Source organism: Hypanus sabinus, chromosome 2, assembly GCF_030144855.1.
Source record: "Hypanus sabinus isolate sHypSab1 chromosome 2, sHypSab1.hap1, whole genome shotgun sequence".
In the NCBI taxonomy this organism is placed as follows: Eukaryota; Metazoa; Chordata; class Chondrichthyes; order Myliobatiformes; family Dasyatidae; genus Hypanus; species Hypanus sabinus.
In genome coordinates, this window is record NC_082707.1 from 142,502,735 (window position 1) to 142,517,112 (window position 14,378).

General features: G+C 41.2%; 1 protein-coding gene across 2 annotated transcripts in view; it reads right to left on the reverse strand.

The window, feature by feature from the left end:
* The window catches only part of prkd1 (protein kinase D1), a 351,830-nt gene that overhangs the window by 116,036 nt on the left and 221,416 nt on the right, over positions 1 to 14,378 (reverse strand). For both annotated transcript variants that reach the window (XM_059956078.1, XM_059956087.1), the window contains exon 4: positions 12,092 to 12,252. In XM_059956078.1, coding sequence (XP_059812061.1) covers positions 12,092 to 12,252 — 161 coding nt within the window. The remainder of the gene's footprint in view (positions 1 to 12,091; positions 12,253 to 14,378) is intronic.

A 14,378-nucleotide genomic window follows, 5' to 3' on the forward strand; every position in this document is an offset into this window, starting at 1 on the left:
GCTTTTCACTGGCTATTTCATTGGCTTTAAAATACTGTTTAATTCGCTCAGCATATGTCAGCCAATTATCCATTATGCGTTTGAACGTGTCTATTTTTCTGACGTAGCCTACCACTTCTGTTCTTTTTTATAGTTATTATCACGCAGTACTCACTGTTTATAAACTCATGAATTTGTCTACTTTTCACCTTTTTTTTTCTAACTTGACTGTCTCTGTCCCCAACTGACCGTCTCAACAGGCAGGCCGTCTTCTTAGATTTGTTTTAAACCTTTCTTGTTGCTCCTGTTATGTTTTGTAACTCTGAAAGATAAAAAACTAACTGACAGAAAAACATGGAGCTGGTGATGTACTCATATACTCTCATTTTTACTTATAGCAAGGCACACATATGATGATGTATATAAGATATTCATGTTCTTCATACATGTAACCAGAAATATATTATGTAAACTACAAAGAATGCTTAATCAAACAATATATTTACAATATTACACAAATATTGCTGAAATATTAAATACATAACAATGATGAATAAAAACATTTGTAGCATTAGCTTAGGGACCTTTCCAGTGACTAAGCCCACAGTCACACTACTTATTCTTGCAAATGATCTTGTAAAAAAATAGAAACGTGCCAAAAACTTTTGACATTTGACGTTAGAAGAATATATCTGACCACCTGATGTAAAAGGATAGCTGCTTAAACAAAATTAAACAAAATAAAATTCAAGACATGGAAAATCTGATAAATGTGATATGAGAAAAATGGCAGAGAGTTTATCTATCTTTAAAAAGGATTATTCAAATCTTTGTTCAAATTAATTAAACCACACACACACACACACACTCTCTCTCTCTTACTTTTTGGCCCAATTAAGCGGCTGCCCCAATTAGCTGAAGTTTCATAGAAATTGTTAAAAATATATAAAAAAAAGAGATACTACCATTCAACTGAGCAATAAATTATGTATTTAAAGGAAATACAGAACAAATTAGACCACTACAAATACCACTACAGTAATATAAAACTCTGTATTGGTTCTTAATAGTTATTGACATAGGAATTCATCCAGTGTATGCTGCCATGTTCTTTTGATTGAATGTAAATGAAAAAATTAGTGCACACACCTAGTGCAGATAATGAACAACCTACATACAATGCTTTTGACAACTGCACTTTCCAAATCTGCATTCTCATTGTAACGTTCAAGATGATTGTAGATACCTTCAAATTCTTTGTTGTTCTAATGGCCATGCAAGGGCCTGTGACAGTTAGGGGGCAATGTGTCCTAAATAAACAAAGGGAATCCTAGCTATTTTCTCAATTAGTTTTTGTTCTTTAAGAGTTATCCCAAAGATGTGGCTACCCCAATTAACCGATTGCCCAATTAACCAGAATGTTTAGATATAGTTTATATAGAGATATAGAAAAAATTGAGATAGACATTTATATATACACAATTACTTACCTGATGTTAAAATGAGGCAATCATGGTATTAATTAACATTATTATTTCATCAACATTGATTTAATTAATTTTTACAGTTGAGTGACAAAGACTTGGCTAATATTAGTGTTTAAGTGATACCTGGGGTGATGCTAGCACTTCAGTGATACTCATTGGAATAACATCAATATTTCAGTCATCATTATTTAGTTATCATTATTACTTTAGTGACAACCATTGGAGCTAATGCTAGTATTTCAGCAACACTGAATGTGCTGGTGTTAGTATTTCTGTAACACCTTTGAGATAAAAATATCTTAATAACATCCATTGGGGTGATATTTCAAAGAGACGCATTCAGTTAATGTCAGCAGTTTGGTGGGCTAATGGTTATATCCCTATGGCACCCTGTGTGCTAATGACACGGTGGGCTATTAACAGCTCTATGACAACTCCACATTAAAAAGGTTAGTGTCGATTTTACTGACATTGAGCCAATGTTGTATTTCAGTTAAATTTGCACAATTAGCGCTCCAGCAGAATTTAATAGGGAAATAATACTTCAATAAAATTCTTTCAGCTTATTCAGAAGGCTTCCAAAAAGGCCCCATATTAGAGATTAGTATGCAAAGCTAAGACACATGGGACAGGCACAGATATGGAGAGAGAGGTAGGTGGCAAACAAAGAGTAGGAGAAAACATGATTTCTTTTTCTCCTTGGCAGACAGTGACAAGTGGAGTAACACAGAGACTGGTACTGATTCCAGATACTCACAATATATATTAATTATTTAGATGAGGGGCATTAAATACAAGTCCTAATTATATGGGACAGTGAACTATCACATTGGGTACCTGTTATGCTTGGAGGAGAAAGAGATGCGTGAGATCTTAAATAGATTTCTTGCATCTGTATTTACTCTGGAGAGAGACACAGTATATATTAAAGTGCATATAACAATACTCTCTCCTCCCCCCACCCCCAGAAGTTTTCGTGTTTTATTGTTTTACAACATTAAATCACAGTGGTTTTAATTTGGCTTTTTTTTAAACTGATCAACAGAAAAAGAGAAAGGTTCTGTGGTCTGATGAAAGCACAATTGAGCTTTTTGACCATCAGACTAAACTCTATAATTGGCATAAGCCAAACACTGCACATCATCAAAACACACCATCCCTATCATGAAGCATGGTGGTGGCTGCATCATACTGTGGGGATGATTCACTGCAGCAGACATGGGAGACTTGTGAAGGTTGATGATAAAATGAATGCAGCAAAGTACAGGGAAATCCTGGAGGAAAACCTTATGTAGTCTGCAAGAGAACTGCGACTCAGGAGATTTGTTTTCCAGCAAGACAATGACCCCAAGCAGAAAACCAAAGCTACAAAGTAATGGCCTAAAAACAACAAAGTTAATGTTTTGGGAGTGGCCAAGTAAGAGTCCAGACCTCAACCCATTTGAGAAATTGGGTCCACTGGGAAGGCACTCATGACTCCCATGCAATCTGGCAGAGCTTGAGCAGTTTTGTAAAGAAGAATGGGGAAAAATGGCAGTGGCCAGATGTGCAAAGCTGATAGAGACCTATCCACACAGAGTCAAGGTTGTAATTGCTGTGAAATGTGCACCTACTAAATACTGGCTTGAAGGGAGTGAATACTTATGCAATCAGTTTGTGTTTTATATTTGTAATCAATTTAGACCAATTTGTAGAATTTTGTTCCACTTTGACACAATTCACCTTCCTAAAGGCAACCACAAAACGAAGAAAGTCAAAAAAATCCATTGAGAAAAAAGATTGGCCAAAACCCAATGTGCAGAGAGAAAAAAAATAAATCACGCAAAGAACAATTACAAGCAAATAGCATTCTGAACTGAAGTCCACAACGGGAGTCCAAGACCCTCAGTTCAGCACAGAGCCAAGCCTGACTCTTGCTTCGGGCCCAAGTGCCAGACTTTTACAATCTGGCCTGGCACTTAAAATGGTGTCCAGGCATTGGGTTCCGTCACTTCGATACACTTTGTCGCCTGGATCCCGCCACCTCGACTTAGCCTGTACCCAACCTTTCCAAGTCAGCCCAGTGCTTAAATTGATCAAACCTTGGGCCCCCTGCCTCCATTCGGTTCTGCCACATCGAATTGCCTCCAAGTGCAAAGGAAAGTTGCAGGCTATTGTTCGCCATGATCGTTTACCTGGAAAAGTGTGACTAACAAAGAAGTTAGTTGTTTTCCTTGCTTTATTGGCCAGCAGCCACCAGTCACTGGGATTCACCAGTGCCAATGAAACCGGAATCGTTAGAATTTAAATGAATGAGAGGGATACAGTGCAGAACAGGCCCTTCCAACCCTTTGAGCCACACCAGTAAGCAGCCCTCAATTTAACCCTAGCCTAATCACAGACAATTTATAATAACCTATTGACCGGTAATTAATTCCGAACTCTGACTCCCTGAGTCATGCTAACTGCTGTGCCACCGTGGTGCCTACAACATTCAGAGGAGTTGAAAAATTAGGAGTGTCCAGGACCAGGAATCACAGTCAAAGGATAAGCTATAAGCCATACATGTCTGAGATGTGGAGAATGTCTTCTCCTCGAGGATGATGTAGAGCTAGTCACTCAACAAATTACAAATGAGTTAAACTTTCATCTTAGGGTTAGAGTGATCAAGTGGTAAGGTAAAAAAACGGGAGCAGGGTAGTGAATTTGCAATCACAAACATGAAAAAAATCTGCAGATGCTGGAAATCCAAAGCAACACACACAAAATGCTAGAGGAACTCAGCAAGCCAGGCAGCATCTCTGGAAAATAGTAAACAGTCAACGTTTCCGGCCAAGAACTTAATGATTAATTGTGATCATACTGGATGATAAAGCAAGTTTGAAAAGCCAAGTAACCTACTCCTGCTCCTGCAGTGTCTCTACTCTTGTTCATTTCAATCAAATCAATTTAATTGATGATATTACTCGAATGATATTCATTGAGTTAATATTAGTGCTTGAGTAAAGTGCAATGTGGTAACATTAGAAATTTTGTGATATTCACTAGGGTTAAGAAAATACTTGAATGTCATTCAGCTGAAATACTGGAGCTTCAATGGCACTTGTCACTTCAGTGACTGACTTAGTAATGTTTCTATTTATGTGAAAAAGACGTGTTTCAATGATTTCTCCTCAGTTAATGCTGGTCTTTCAGTGACATTCACAAAGGCATGCTCATGTTTCGTTGAACTTCAGTTAAGGTTAGCACTTTAGTGCTGTGCATTAAACTAACAGTGTGGTGACATTTAACCTGCTGACATATATTCTGTAGCGATGTGCTACACACAGCGCTGAAATAACGACACGCCCCGTCTTTGGTAATCCTGTGGCCCAGGAAGTCGATGGTACTGAGACCGAACTGGCATTTGGCCGGGTTGATCGTGAGGCCGGAATCACTCAGGCGGGAGTAGACCTGGCGGAGGTGGGACAGATGCTCCTGGCTACTACTGCTGGCTATAAGGATGTTGTCCAAATAAATGAATGCAAAGTCCAGGTCGCATCCCACCGCATCCATTAGCCGCTGGAACGTCTGTGCGGCATTCGGAGGAACTCGAACAGGCTGAACGGGGTGATGAGTGCTGTTTTGGGGATGTCTTCAGGGTGCACCAGGATTTGATGGTATCCCCAGATGAGGTCTACTTTGGAAAATATTCTTGCCCCGTGCAGGTTTGCTGTAAAGTCCTGTATGTGCGGCATGGGGTAGCGGTCTGGAGTTGTAGCCTCGTTCAGTTTGCGGTCGTCGCCGCATGGTCTCCAACCCCCAGTTGCTTTGGGCACCATGTGCAGGGGGGAGGCCCATGGGCTGTCGGACCTCTGTACGATCCCCAATTCCTCCATCCTCTTGAACTCCTTCTTCACCAGGCGGAGCTTTTCCAGGGGGAGCCTTCGTGCGCAGGCGTGGAGGGGTGGTCCCTGGGTCGGGATGTGGTGCTGTACCCCGTGTCTGGGCATGGCTGCCGAGAACTGTGGTGCCAGAATCGATGGGAAGTCCGCCAGGATTCTGGTGAATTTGTTGTCCGACATTGTGATGGAGTCCAGGCGTGGGGCTGGCAACTTGGCTTCACCCAGGGAGAACGTCTGGAAAGTCTCGGCATGGACCAGTCTTTTCCCTTGCAAGTCGACCAGCAGACTGTGAGCTCGCAAGAAGTCCGCCCCCAGGAGTGGTTGGGCCACCGCGGCCAGTGTGAAGTCCCACGTGACCGGCTGGCACCGAACTGCAGCTGCACTGAGCGGGTGCCGTAGGTCCGTATCGTGCTGCCGTTTGCGGCCCTCAGGGTGGGTCCTGGCTTCCTGTTGCGGGTGTCATACCCCATTGGGGGCAAGACGCTGATCTCCGCTCCGGTGTCAACCAAGAAGTGGCATCCCGACTGTTTGTCCCAGATGTACAAGAGGCTGTCCTGGTGGCCAGCCGCCATAGTCATTAGCGGCAGCTGGCCCTGGCCTTGGCAGGGCAGGCGACAACGGCGGGCTTTTGTGCCCCACCGCTGGTGGTAGAAACACCACTGTTCACTGGCCTCCTTCTGCTTCTGTGTTGCGTGCGCCCCCCTGCCGGGCCTGGTCTGGTCCACTGCTGAGCGCGTGGCCTGGTAATCTGACCGACGGATGCCACGCTCTCCCTCTTGGCTTTCCACAGCACGTCTGCCCGGGCCGCCACCTTCCGGGGTTCGCTGAAATCTGCGTCAGCCAGCAGCAGATGTATGTCCCCGGGCAGTTGCTCTAGGAACGCTTGCTCAAACATGAGGCAGGGCTTGTGTCCATCAGCCAGGGCCAGCATCTCGTTCATCAATGCTGACGGCAGTCTGTCTCCCAAACCGTCCAGGTGAAGCAGGCAGGCACCCCGCTCACGCCGTGAGAGGCCAAAGGTCCCAATGAGCAGCGCTTTGAATGCTTCATATTTGCCTTCTTCCGGGGGCGACTGTATGAAATCCGCAACCTGGGCGGCCGTCTCCTGATAGTAATGCGTGGAATCAGAAGATATCTGCGGAATCTGGAACTGGGCTTCTGCTTGGCTAAACCACATGCGTGGTCGCAGTGTCCAGAAAGTCGGCAGTTTTAACGAAACTGTGTGAACAGATGAAGAGTCGGTCATCTTTGGTCCAAATCCCGTTTGGACTGTCGGGGTCACCAATGTAGCGATGTGCTACACACAGCGCTGAAATAACGACACGCAGTCGGTAAGTCATTTTGAGACTAGTTTACTCAAACTTCGCGGCGCTGGCATTTAATCCCTAGCGCTCGCCCTCTCTGGGCGGAAATGACGTCAGAGGTGCATTATCAAAGTCTCTCCCCGCGTGCTGGCTATTTGTGAGCCACAATAGTTCAGAAATAACAGCTTGCATTGATATTGTACATTAACCTTACACAAGCTTCTATGCCACTTATATGTGGAATAGGGCAACAACGAGAAGAAAGGTAGATTAGGACTGCCGACTAAAAGCCTTACTGAAGTAAGAGGAGAGAAGGTGTGGGAGGGAGTAGTGGAGAGTGGACCTGTAACATTTGAAGATGCATCATTGTTGATCAGTGAGAGTGTAAACACATAATGAACCACATGCTCAGGGCGAAGGTGCATGGAACAGAATACAAATCTGGCAATGCTTGAGTTGAAGCAATATGCAGGCAGGGCAATAGGGCTATTTTAAATTTTTAAAATAACTTAGAGGCACTGATTTCAATATAGCTCATGGATTGGTTATATACAAGCTGAACCTTGTATTCGGTTGGCTGTGAATAGCCACATTGTGGACATTCATTCAGTGTGGAACTTGTGCATAATAAATGACCAGATAGAAGGGAATTAAATTCATTGTACAAACCGGGGAAGAAAGTATGGATTAGGATCTAAATAGCATGGAGATTGAGGTGGTATTGGGGGAGCAGATGGAGTGAATGTTTTCTGAGGGTTGCACCTCTGATTTGGATAAAATTCTTTGAGACCAATTGAGGAATTTCAAGTTCACTGTCATCAAAATAATGTTCATCATGGAGGTAGATGCTAAGATACACCCTCAGATGCACTGGGGCATATCATCAGTATTGTGACCTGGGGTTGTTGAGAGTTTCAGGTATTTCAATATCAGATACCTTCGCCCAGGCCACCCAGCCAGGGTTGAACAGGCCCTGACTTGTATCCAAGAAGCATTGGTTCATGGGTCACACCTCTTAATCCACAGTCAGCAGAAGGCTCGCTCAGCAGCCTCTGTAATGGTCCTGAGGGCTCCTTTCTTTGCAGCCCCAAAATTGCCAAGGAGAGAATAAGTTCTACAGAGCGAACAGCCAGCAACCTCTGTAGGCTCACACTGTGCCCTCCACCCCTGTCTCTACCAGCTCCTTATAATTAGCTTTCCTACGTTCAAATGCCTCCTCAATCTGGTCCCCCCAAGGCACTGTCAGTTCTACCATGACCACCTGCTTCCAGGCTTCTGACACAAAGTCCACGTCCCTCAGCGACGATGATGATGCAATGGAGTCAGAGAACTTTAACCACTTGCCAAGATCAACTTTCAGCTGCCAGTCAGACACTGTGGTGAGCAAGCCTGTTGATGATCTGGGCTGAGGCTGTGGTTGGTCTCCAGTTCTGACAAAGACTAAGGACGGAGGTGCTTACTGTTGGTTAACTATGGAGAAGGAGATATTTTCTATATTGCCGTTAGCACCTGGTCATAAAATTCCCTTGTTTTATGTTGCTACAAGACATGTCCCTTCCCTCACTGGAATTCAGGTAGGGAGTATAACAGCAGATGAATAAGGTGGAGCTGAGCAGACAGTTAGGAATGTGGCATTTATTTAATGAGTATCAATATTGCTGTGGCAATGATTGAGTTAATATAATTTCATTGGCATGCATCAGGAAATAGTGGCAGCCATTGTCGTAAGTTTAGTACTATGTTCAAATTCATTGGTTTTATATCAGCTAATTTAAATTGGATGGCTGTTATATTTTGGTATTGACCATTTCTGTTTATTGGGGAGAATCTTCCAATGTTTTCCCTCCATTCATGTTTTGGAATGTGAAACATTTCACTTCACACTGAATGCCAGAACAGATGGAAAGTTTGAACAAAAATGTAAACGAGCCGTGTGTTGATCAAGGATACAAACAGTTCTAAGGTTTTGTTTCTTTCCTGTGATAACTGATAAAAATAAATGGCTAAGGAGATAACAGGGCAGTGTTTTGCTTTTGTTTTATAACAGAACCATCCATATACACACAATAAAAGAGGAACAAAGAGAAAAACAAAGCCAGGGATCATAACTGCAGCAAAAGAGGCAGAAAGAGCGAAGATAAAGCAGAAAGATTCCTAAGCCTAGGGTCTGTGAATGCATTATTGGGTAATCAGAATTATGGCTACAGATTACAACTACGCTTCAATCACAAAGAATATCCACTTTAATTCACTAAAAGTGAAATTCAGATCATTATCAATATTAAGAAATATTTTGTGTCTTTCAATGGGGAAAATTAAAATAATTTTCACTCGAATTAATCAAGCTTTGAGCTTTCTCATCTTTTAAGGATTTTCACCATCTTAATGAATTATAAAAGGAACCCTTACGTACATGTTCTTCATGAAAACAACATTCAAATGTAGCCAGGAAATATTTCCCAACCAGTGATAGATACCTGTTTAAATATCAGCACGTATTCATCATGGAGTCCTACACTAGTTAATACTGCAGAACCCAAATTATGAAGTGGTTCTTAAAAACTGAATAAATTGCAGTAAAAAAAATAGACTGGGTACTATATCTCTAATCCCTATAACAGAGAGAAGGATTCACAAGGATGGTTTGCAAATGTACCTGTTATGTGCTGCTGGGCACCTGAAAATAGTGCATGCAGCAATCCTGGGTCAATGTAATAAAGATTTGGGTAGTAAAGAATAAATTGTGCTTTTTACCTTGCACAGGAGCAGCTGACACCAGATGACTATATGACTACAGACAGATGACTATAGATAACCCTCTCGCTTGGCCTTCTGAAAACAACCTCATTAGAGAATCATGAAAGTATATGTTTGTAAGTGTATTAATGTGCTAAAACTGCCTATTCCTGTAAATAGAGGATTTTGAATTGCCTAACTTCTGAATAGACAGTGATAAGATTTGTACAGCTTAGAAACTGTCCTTTTAGCCTACAGTATCTATGCCAACCACCATGCCTATCTGAACTAATCGCACTTGCCTATATTAATTCCATATTCCTCCAGGTCCTACTCAATCAATCATCTGTTGAGATGTCTCTTAAATGTTGTTACCTTTCCTGCTTCCACCACCTTCTCTCAGCTCATTGCAGATATCAACTTATGCCTTCTAGGTTACAGACACTCTAGCCATGGGAAACAGACAACTGACTATCTACCCCATCTGTGCTTCTTATAATTTTCTTTATTTCTATCATGTCACCTCTCCATCTTCTTCATTCCAAGGAAAATAAACCTAGCTATCCAATCTCTCCTGATAACTGAAGCCTTCCAATCCAGATAACATCCTTATGAATCGATCCAGCACTTACTCTAGCTTAATCATGTCGTACCTATAGCGCATGAACAAAACTGCACACAATACTCCAAGTGTGGCCCAAACAACATTTTGTACAACTGTGACATGATGTCCCATCATTTGTACTCATTATCATGGCTGATGGAGACAACTATACCATTACACCTTCTTCACTACATTGTCTACCCAATTTAGTGGAAATTATGTACTTGTATCCCAAAGTTTAACAATGCTCCAAGGTCCTGCCATTTACTGTGTATGTCCTGCCTGGTTTAACATGTCCTGTCCTTTCCCAAAAAGCAACTCTAAGCTCTTATCCGTTAATCTCCAGCTATTAATCCCTTGCCCACTTACCCAGTTCATCTATAACTTGTTGTAACCGTAGACAACCTTCTTCATGGTCCACCACGTGAACATTTCTGGTGTCATCTGCAAACTACTAATCATGCCACCTACATTCTTATCCAAATCATTCATATAAATGATGAGCAGGGGACGCAACATCAGACTGTTTGGGCACAGGCTTCCAATCTAAAAAACAACTTTCCATCACCACCGTCTGCCTTTTACTAGCAAGCCAATTCCATATCTAGCTAACTAATTCAGCCTGGATACCACATGTTCCTTAGGAATAAGGATATCTTGCTTCCCCTTCAGTTTAATAGATCCTGTGGTGACAGATGAGACCTTCACTCAGCAGCCTCTGTAAGAACTCAGCAGTTCTACATCACAGGTAGGGCAGGTGGCAGATAACTGAATAGGTAGGAAGTCTGTGAGCTGTAAGAAAGTAACAATCTACTGGCAGAACTCAGTGAGTTGACCATCATCTGTGGGGAGAGAAGGATTGTCAAAAGTTCAGGTTACGATTATGAATTAGGACCCCACTTCGTTCCTCCAGCAGTTGCTGTTCCTCAATTGATTTGATTTTTGCTCCAATTCCAGAATCTGCAGTTCCTTGTGTCCCTAGTTTGCAGTTCTGCTGATCTGCTCCTCCCACCATTTACCTAAGATCTCTGTGTGCTACTGATGCACAAATCTGAGGTTCTTGATATCACCTCAAATGCTCTTTCTGTACTTTGAGCAGTTACTGACAGGAGAGGCTCAAGAGTCTGTGAGGATGATTCTTTTTTGTCATAAAGATTTCAAGCCCATCTTTGATCATTTTTCATCTATCCATTTAGTAATCTCTTTCCACAAAAGTCTCTTTCAGAAATCTCGTTTACAGAATATGAACGACGTGTTCTACCCAACAGATAATGTAATACAGGGCATTCTGGCCTGGAAGATGACACCAACTTTGATTCACTTATACTTCACGTGAATCTGGCAGGCTTTGCAGAGACAGTATTAGCTGTATCTTTCCAGTGTCTGAGATGCATACTAAATGTATTGTAGGTAAAAAAGGGCTGGGGTCACTCTTGCTTTGTAGATCAGGAGATTTGCATTGGTCATCTGGATCCTTGAACAGCCTTTACATACAAAGGTTGTTTCCTCAAGAGAAATGTAAAATCTTACATACTTAGAACACCATGCACAAGTATTAAGCATGTTTAAGTATCTAGTTGAGAATATTAACATTTGTTGAAATTAACAGTTATCCAAATGAAAAGCAACTGACACAATTATTGAGATACATCAACCATACTATTCATTGCTTTCTACAAAATAAAACATCACAGGCAGCTCTTGCTTATTAAATTTCAGATGTTTACGTCACTAAAATACTTATTTCTCTCCTTATTCTTTTCTCCCTTTGGAAGGGATGAAGTGATTAGAACACCTCAGTGTTGCAACTGTTATTTCTACATTAATCGGCTGCTGAGGATAACGCTTGAACAAATCATTATGACAAATATAAATTGTCAACAGTGTGTAATCATAGTGTGCAATTTACTAAATGTTAAAAATTACATTGTTAACTAAATCAACAGATTTTGATTATTCTATATCAGCAGTCCTTTGGTAGGCTTCCTGTTATAAATGGGATTACAGCATTACATAGGATTTATGGTACGTTTTATATCTGTGCTTCCCTTCAGTTAAAGCTAGTAGAGTGTTAGATTTATATTCTAATAATATGTAAAGTTCCTTAAGAAAACCTACCAGTGACAGCTCATCTGGTGTATTCGGCGACAATTCATTAGAGGTGGACCTTGAAGTGCCTAATCCTGTTAGGGAAACATTGGAAAGGCGTCTTTTGCGCACACCACTACAATTGTTGGGGATTTTGAATGCACATCTCTTGTGATAGTTGAGACCACATCCTGCAAATAATTAAATTCAAAGATGTATTCAGCAATAGAAATAGGTTTATTCTTTTTTTAAAACACAAAATCTTGGTTCTTGAATTCTATGAAAATGAGCAGCACTGATTGAAATTCCTGATGATCATTCCAAAATATGAGAATTCCTATTTTTCCATATAGCTTAGCAATGATCTCACACAAGAATGGTCCGCGGTGAGTCCAAATTTGAAATTTAGAGTACACACATTTGCCTAAGATTCTAGTACTGACGCAACGGCAAAAATGCAATTTATCTGCTACATGTTCTCAGAAAAACAGTGATTTCACACTCTCCTTGCAGTTTTACATACCCATATCAGCCTTCTAAAACTGAGAAAAGTAGATTGTAGACTTTACCCATAAACTCAAGATGGATTCCTCAAGTCGTGCTGGAAATGCATTGCGAGTTTCTGAGTAACTAAAACGGGTCTGTCACCGAAGATGATATAACATTCGGAGCCTCATGAAAATTGTACTCACTAGCATATCGATTAAAGCATTGAGAGAAAAGAATGGAGAAGCAAGTGATCCTAGTGCAGATGAAGTTGGCAAGCCACATTGGACTTAGCAAGGCCAATGCGCTAATGATGAAAGCAATAAAATAACAAGGAGAAGAAGGCATTGTAAGTCTCCTGTGTTTGGAATCGTTGTCCTGGCATTAGAAGTGTTACTGAATGAATAGAAGGACAGGCAATAGGTGTACAGAAGGAAGTGGGCTGGGAAAAGTGACGAAGACGCATAGACACTAAAATTCAGACGCACCATTAATTCTAAAACTAGTTATCTGGCTTTTTCGCTTCTTATTAAGCATCTTTGTCATTGAGCTTTGTGTACAGGGAACAGCTCCATTTCACTGCTAACTCAACAGGAGTTTTAAAAAGGATTCCCATTTTTACCCATTTATATTGTTTCTGTTATTGATTACAGCTTCATACAAATTATCTAAATGTACACCCATCTCACAAAAAATAACAAAATGGTTGCTCATTTTCATACCATAATATTTGCTGTAACATATTTATGAATAACATAATTCAGCAATAATTTAACGAATGATAACAATTTTCAGTCTCTGCACTGCAGCAGTTACGTTAAAATGAATTAGTCTATGCAAAACCGTTCTTTGACAGAACTTTGCAAACTAATCTGTCACTCTATTTATCTGATTCATACAAAATTAATATCATTATTTACAATTAAAATGCAGTAATTAAATCACTCAAAAATTTCACTCCAGTAAATATCCACATGCTAATCCGTCAGTATTTAAGAAATGGGTGTCACCAGCAGGGCAAATTTATTGCCCATTCCTAGTTATCCTTGGGATGCTCCTGAAGCACACTCCTCAGTTCCTCCACTCATTACTATAAATGTTCTTCATACAGTTGGACGAGAATTTTAGAATTTTGCCTCAAATAATCAGCTATATGGGACAGATATTCTGTTGCCTCGAGAGTGCTCCAACATATCTTTTGCTGGGAGTTTCACTTTGCATTGTTCAGTGCAACACAGAACTAGCTCATCACAGGTAGCAAGCTGCACTCACAGAATGGCTTCAACAGCTGGCAAGGCCTGCCTGCCGGTAACTAACAATGGATCAAAATACCATTTCTCGTTTATTGAATTGAATTGAGTTGACTTTATTACTTACAACCTTCATAGATATGAGGAGTAAAATTCTTTACATTATGTCTCCATCTAAATGTGCCAAGTGCAATTATAGTAATTTATAATAAATATTATATACAACAGGATAGTCAATATAACATCGAAATTTCAGTTGCAACAGCATGAATTAATCAGTCTGATGGCCTTCTGGAAGAAGCTATCCCGGAGCCTGATGGTCCTGGCCTTTATGCTGCGGTACTGTTTCCTGGACTGTAGCAGCTGGAACAGTTTGCGGTTGGGGTGGCTCCGGCCTCCAATGATCCTTCGGGCCCTTTTTACACACCTGTCTTTGCAACTGTCCTGATTCACATCTATAGATGCGGTGGGCTGTCCGCACCACTCTCTGCAGAGTCCTGCGAATGGGGGAAGTACAGTTCCCATACCAGGCAGTGATGCAACCAGTCAGGATGCTCTCAATTGTGCCCCTGTAGAAAGTT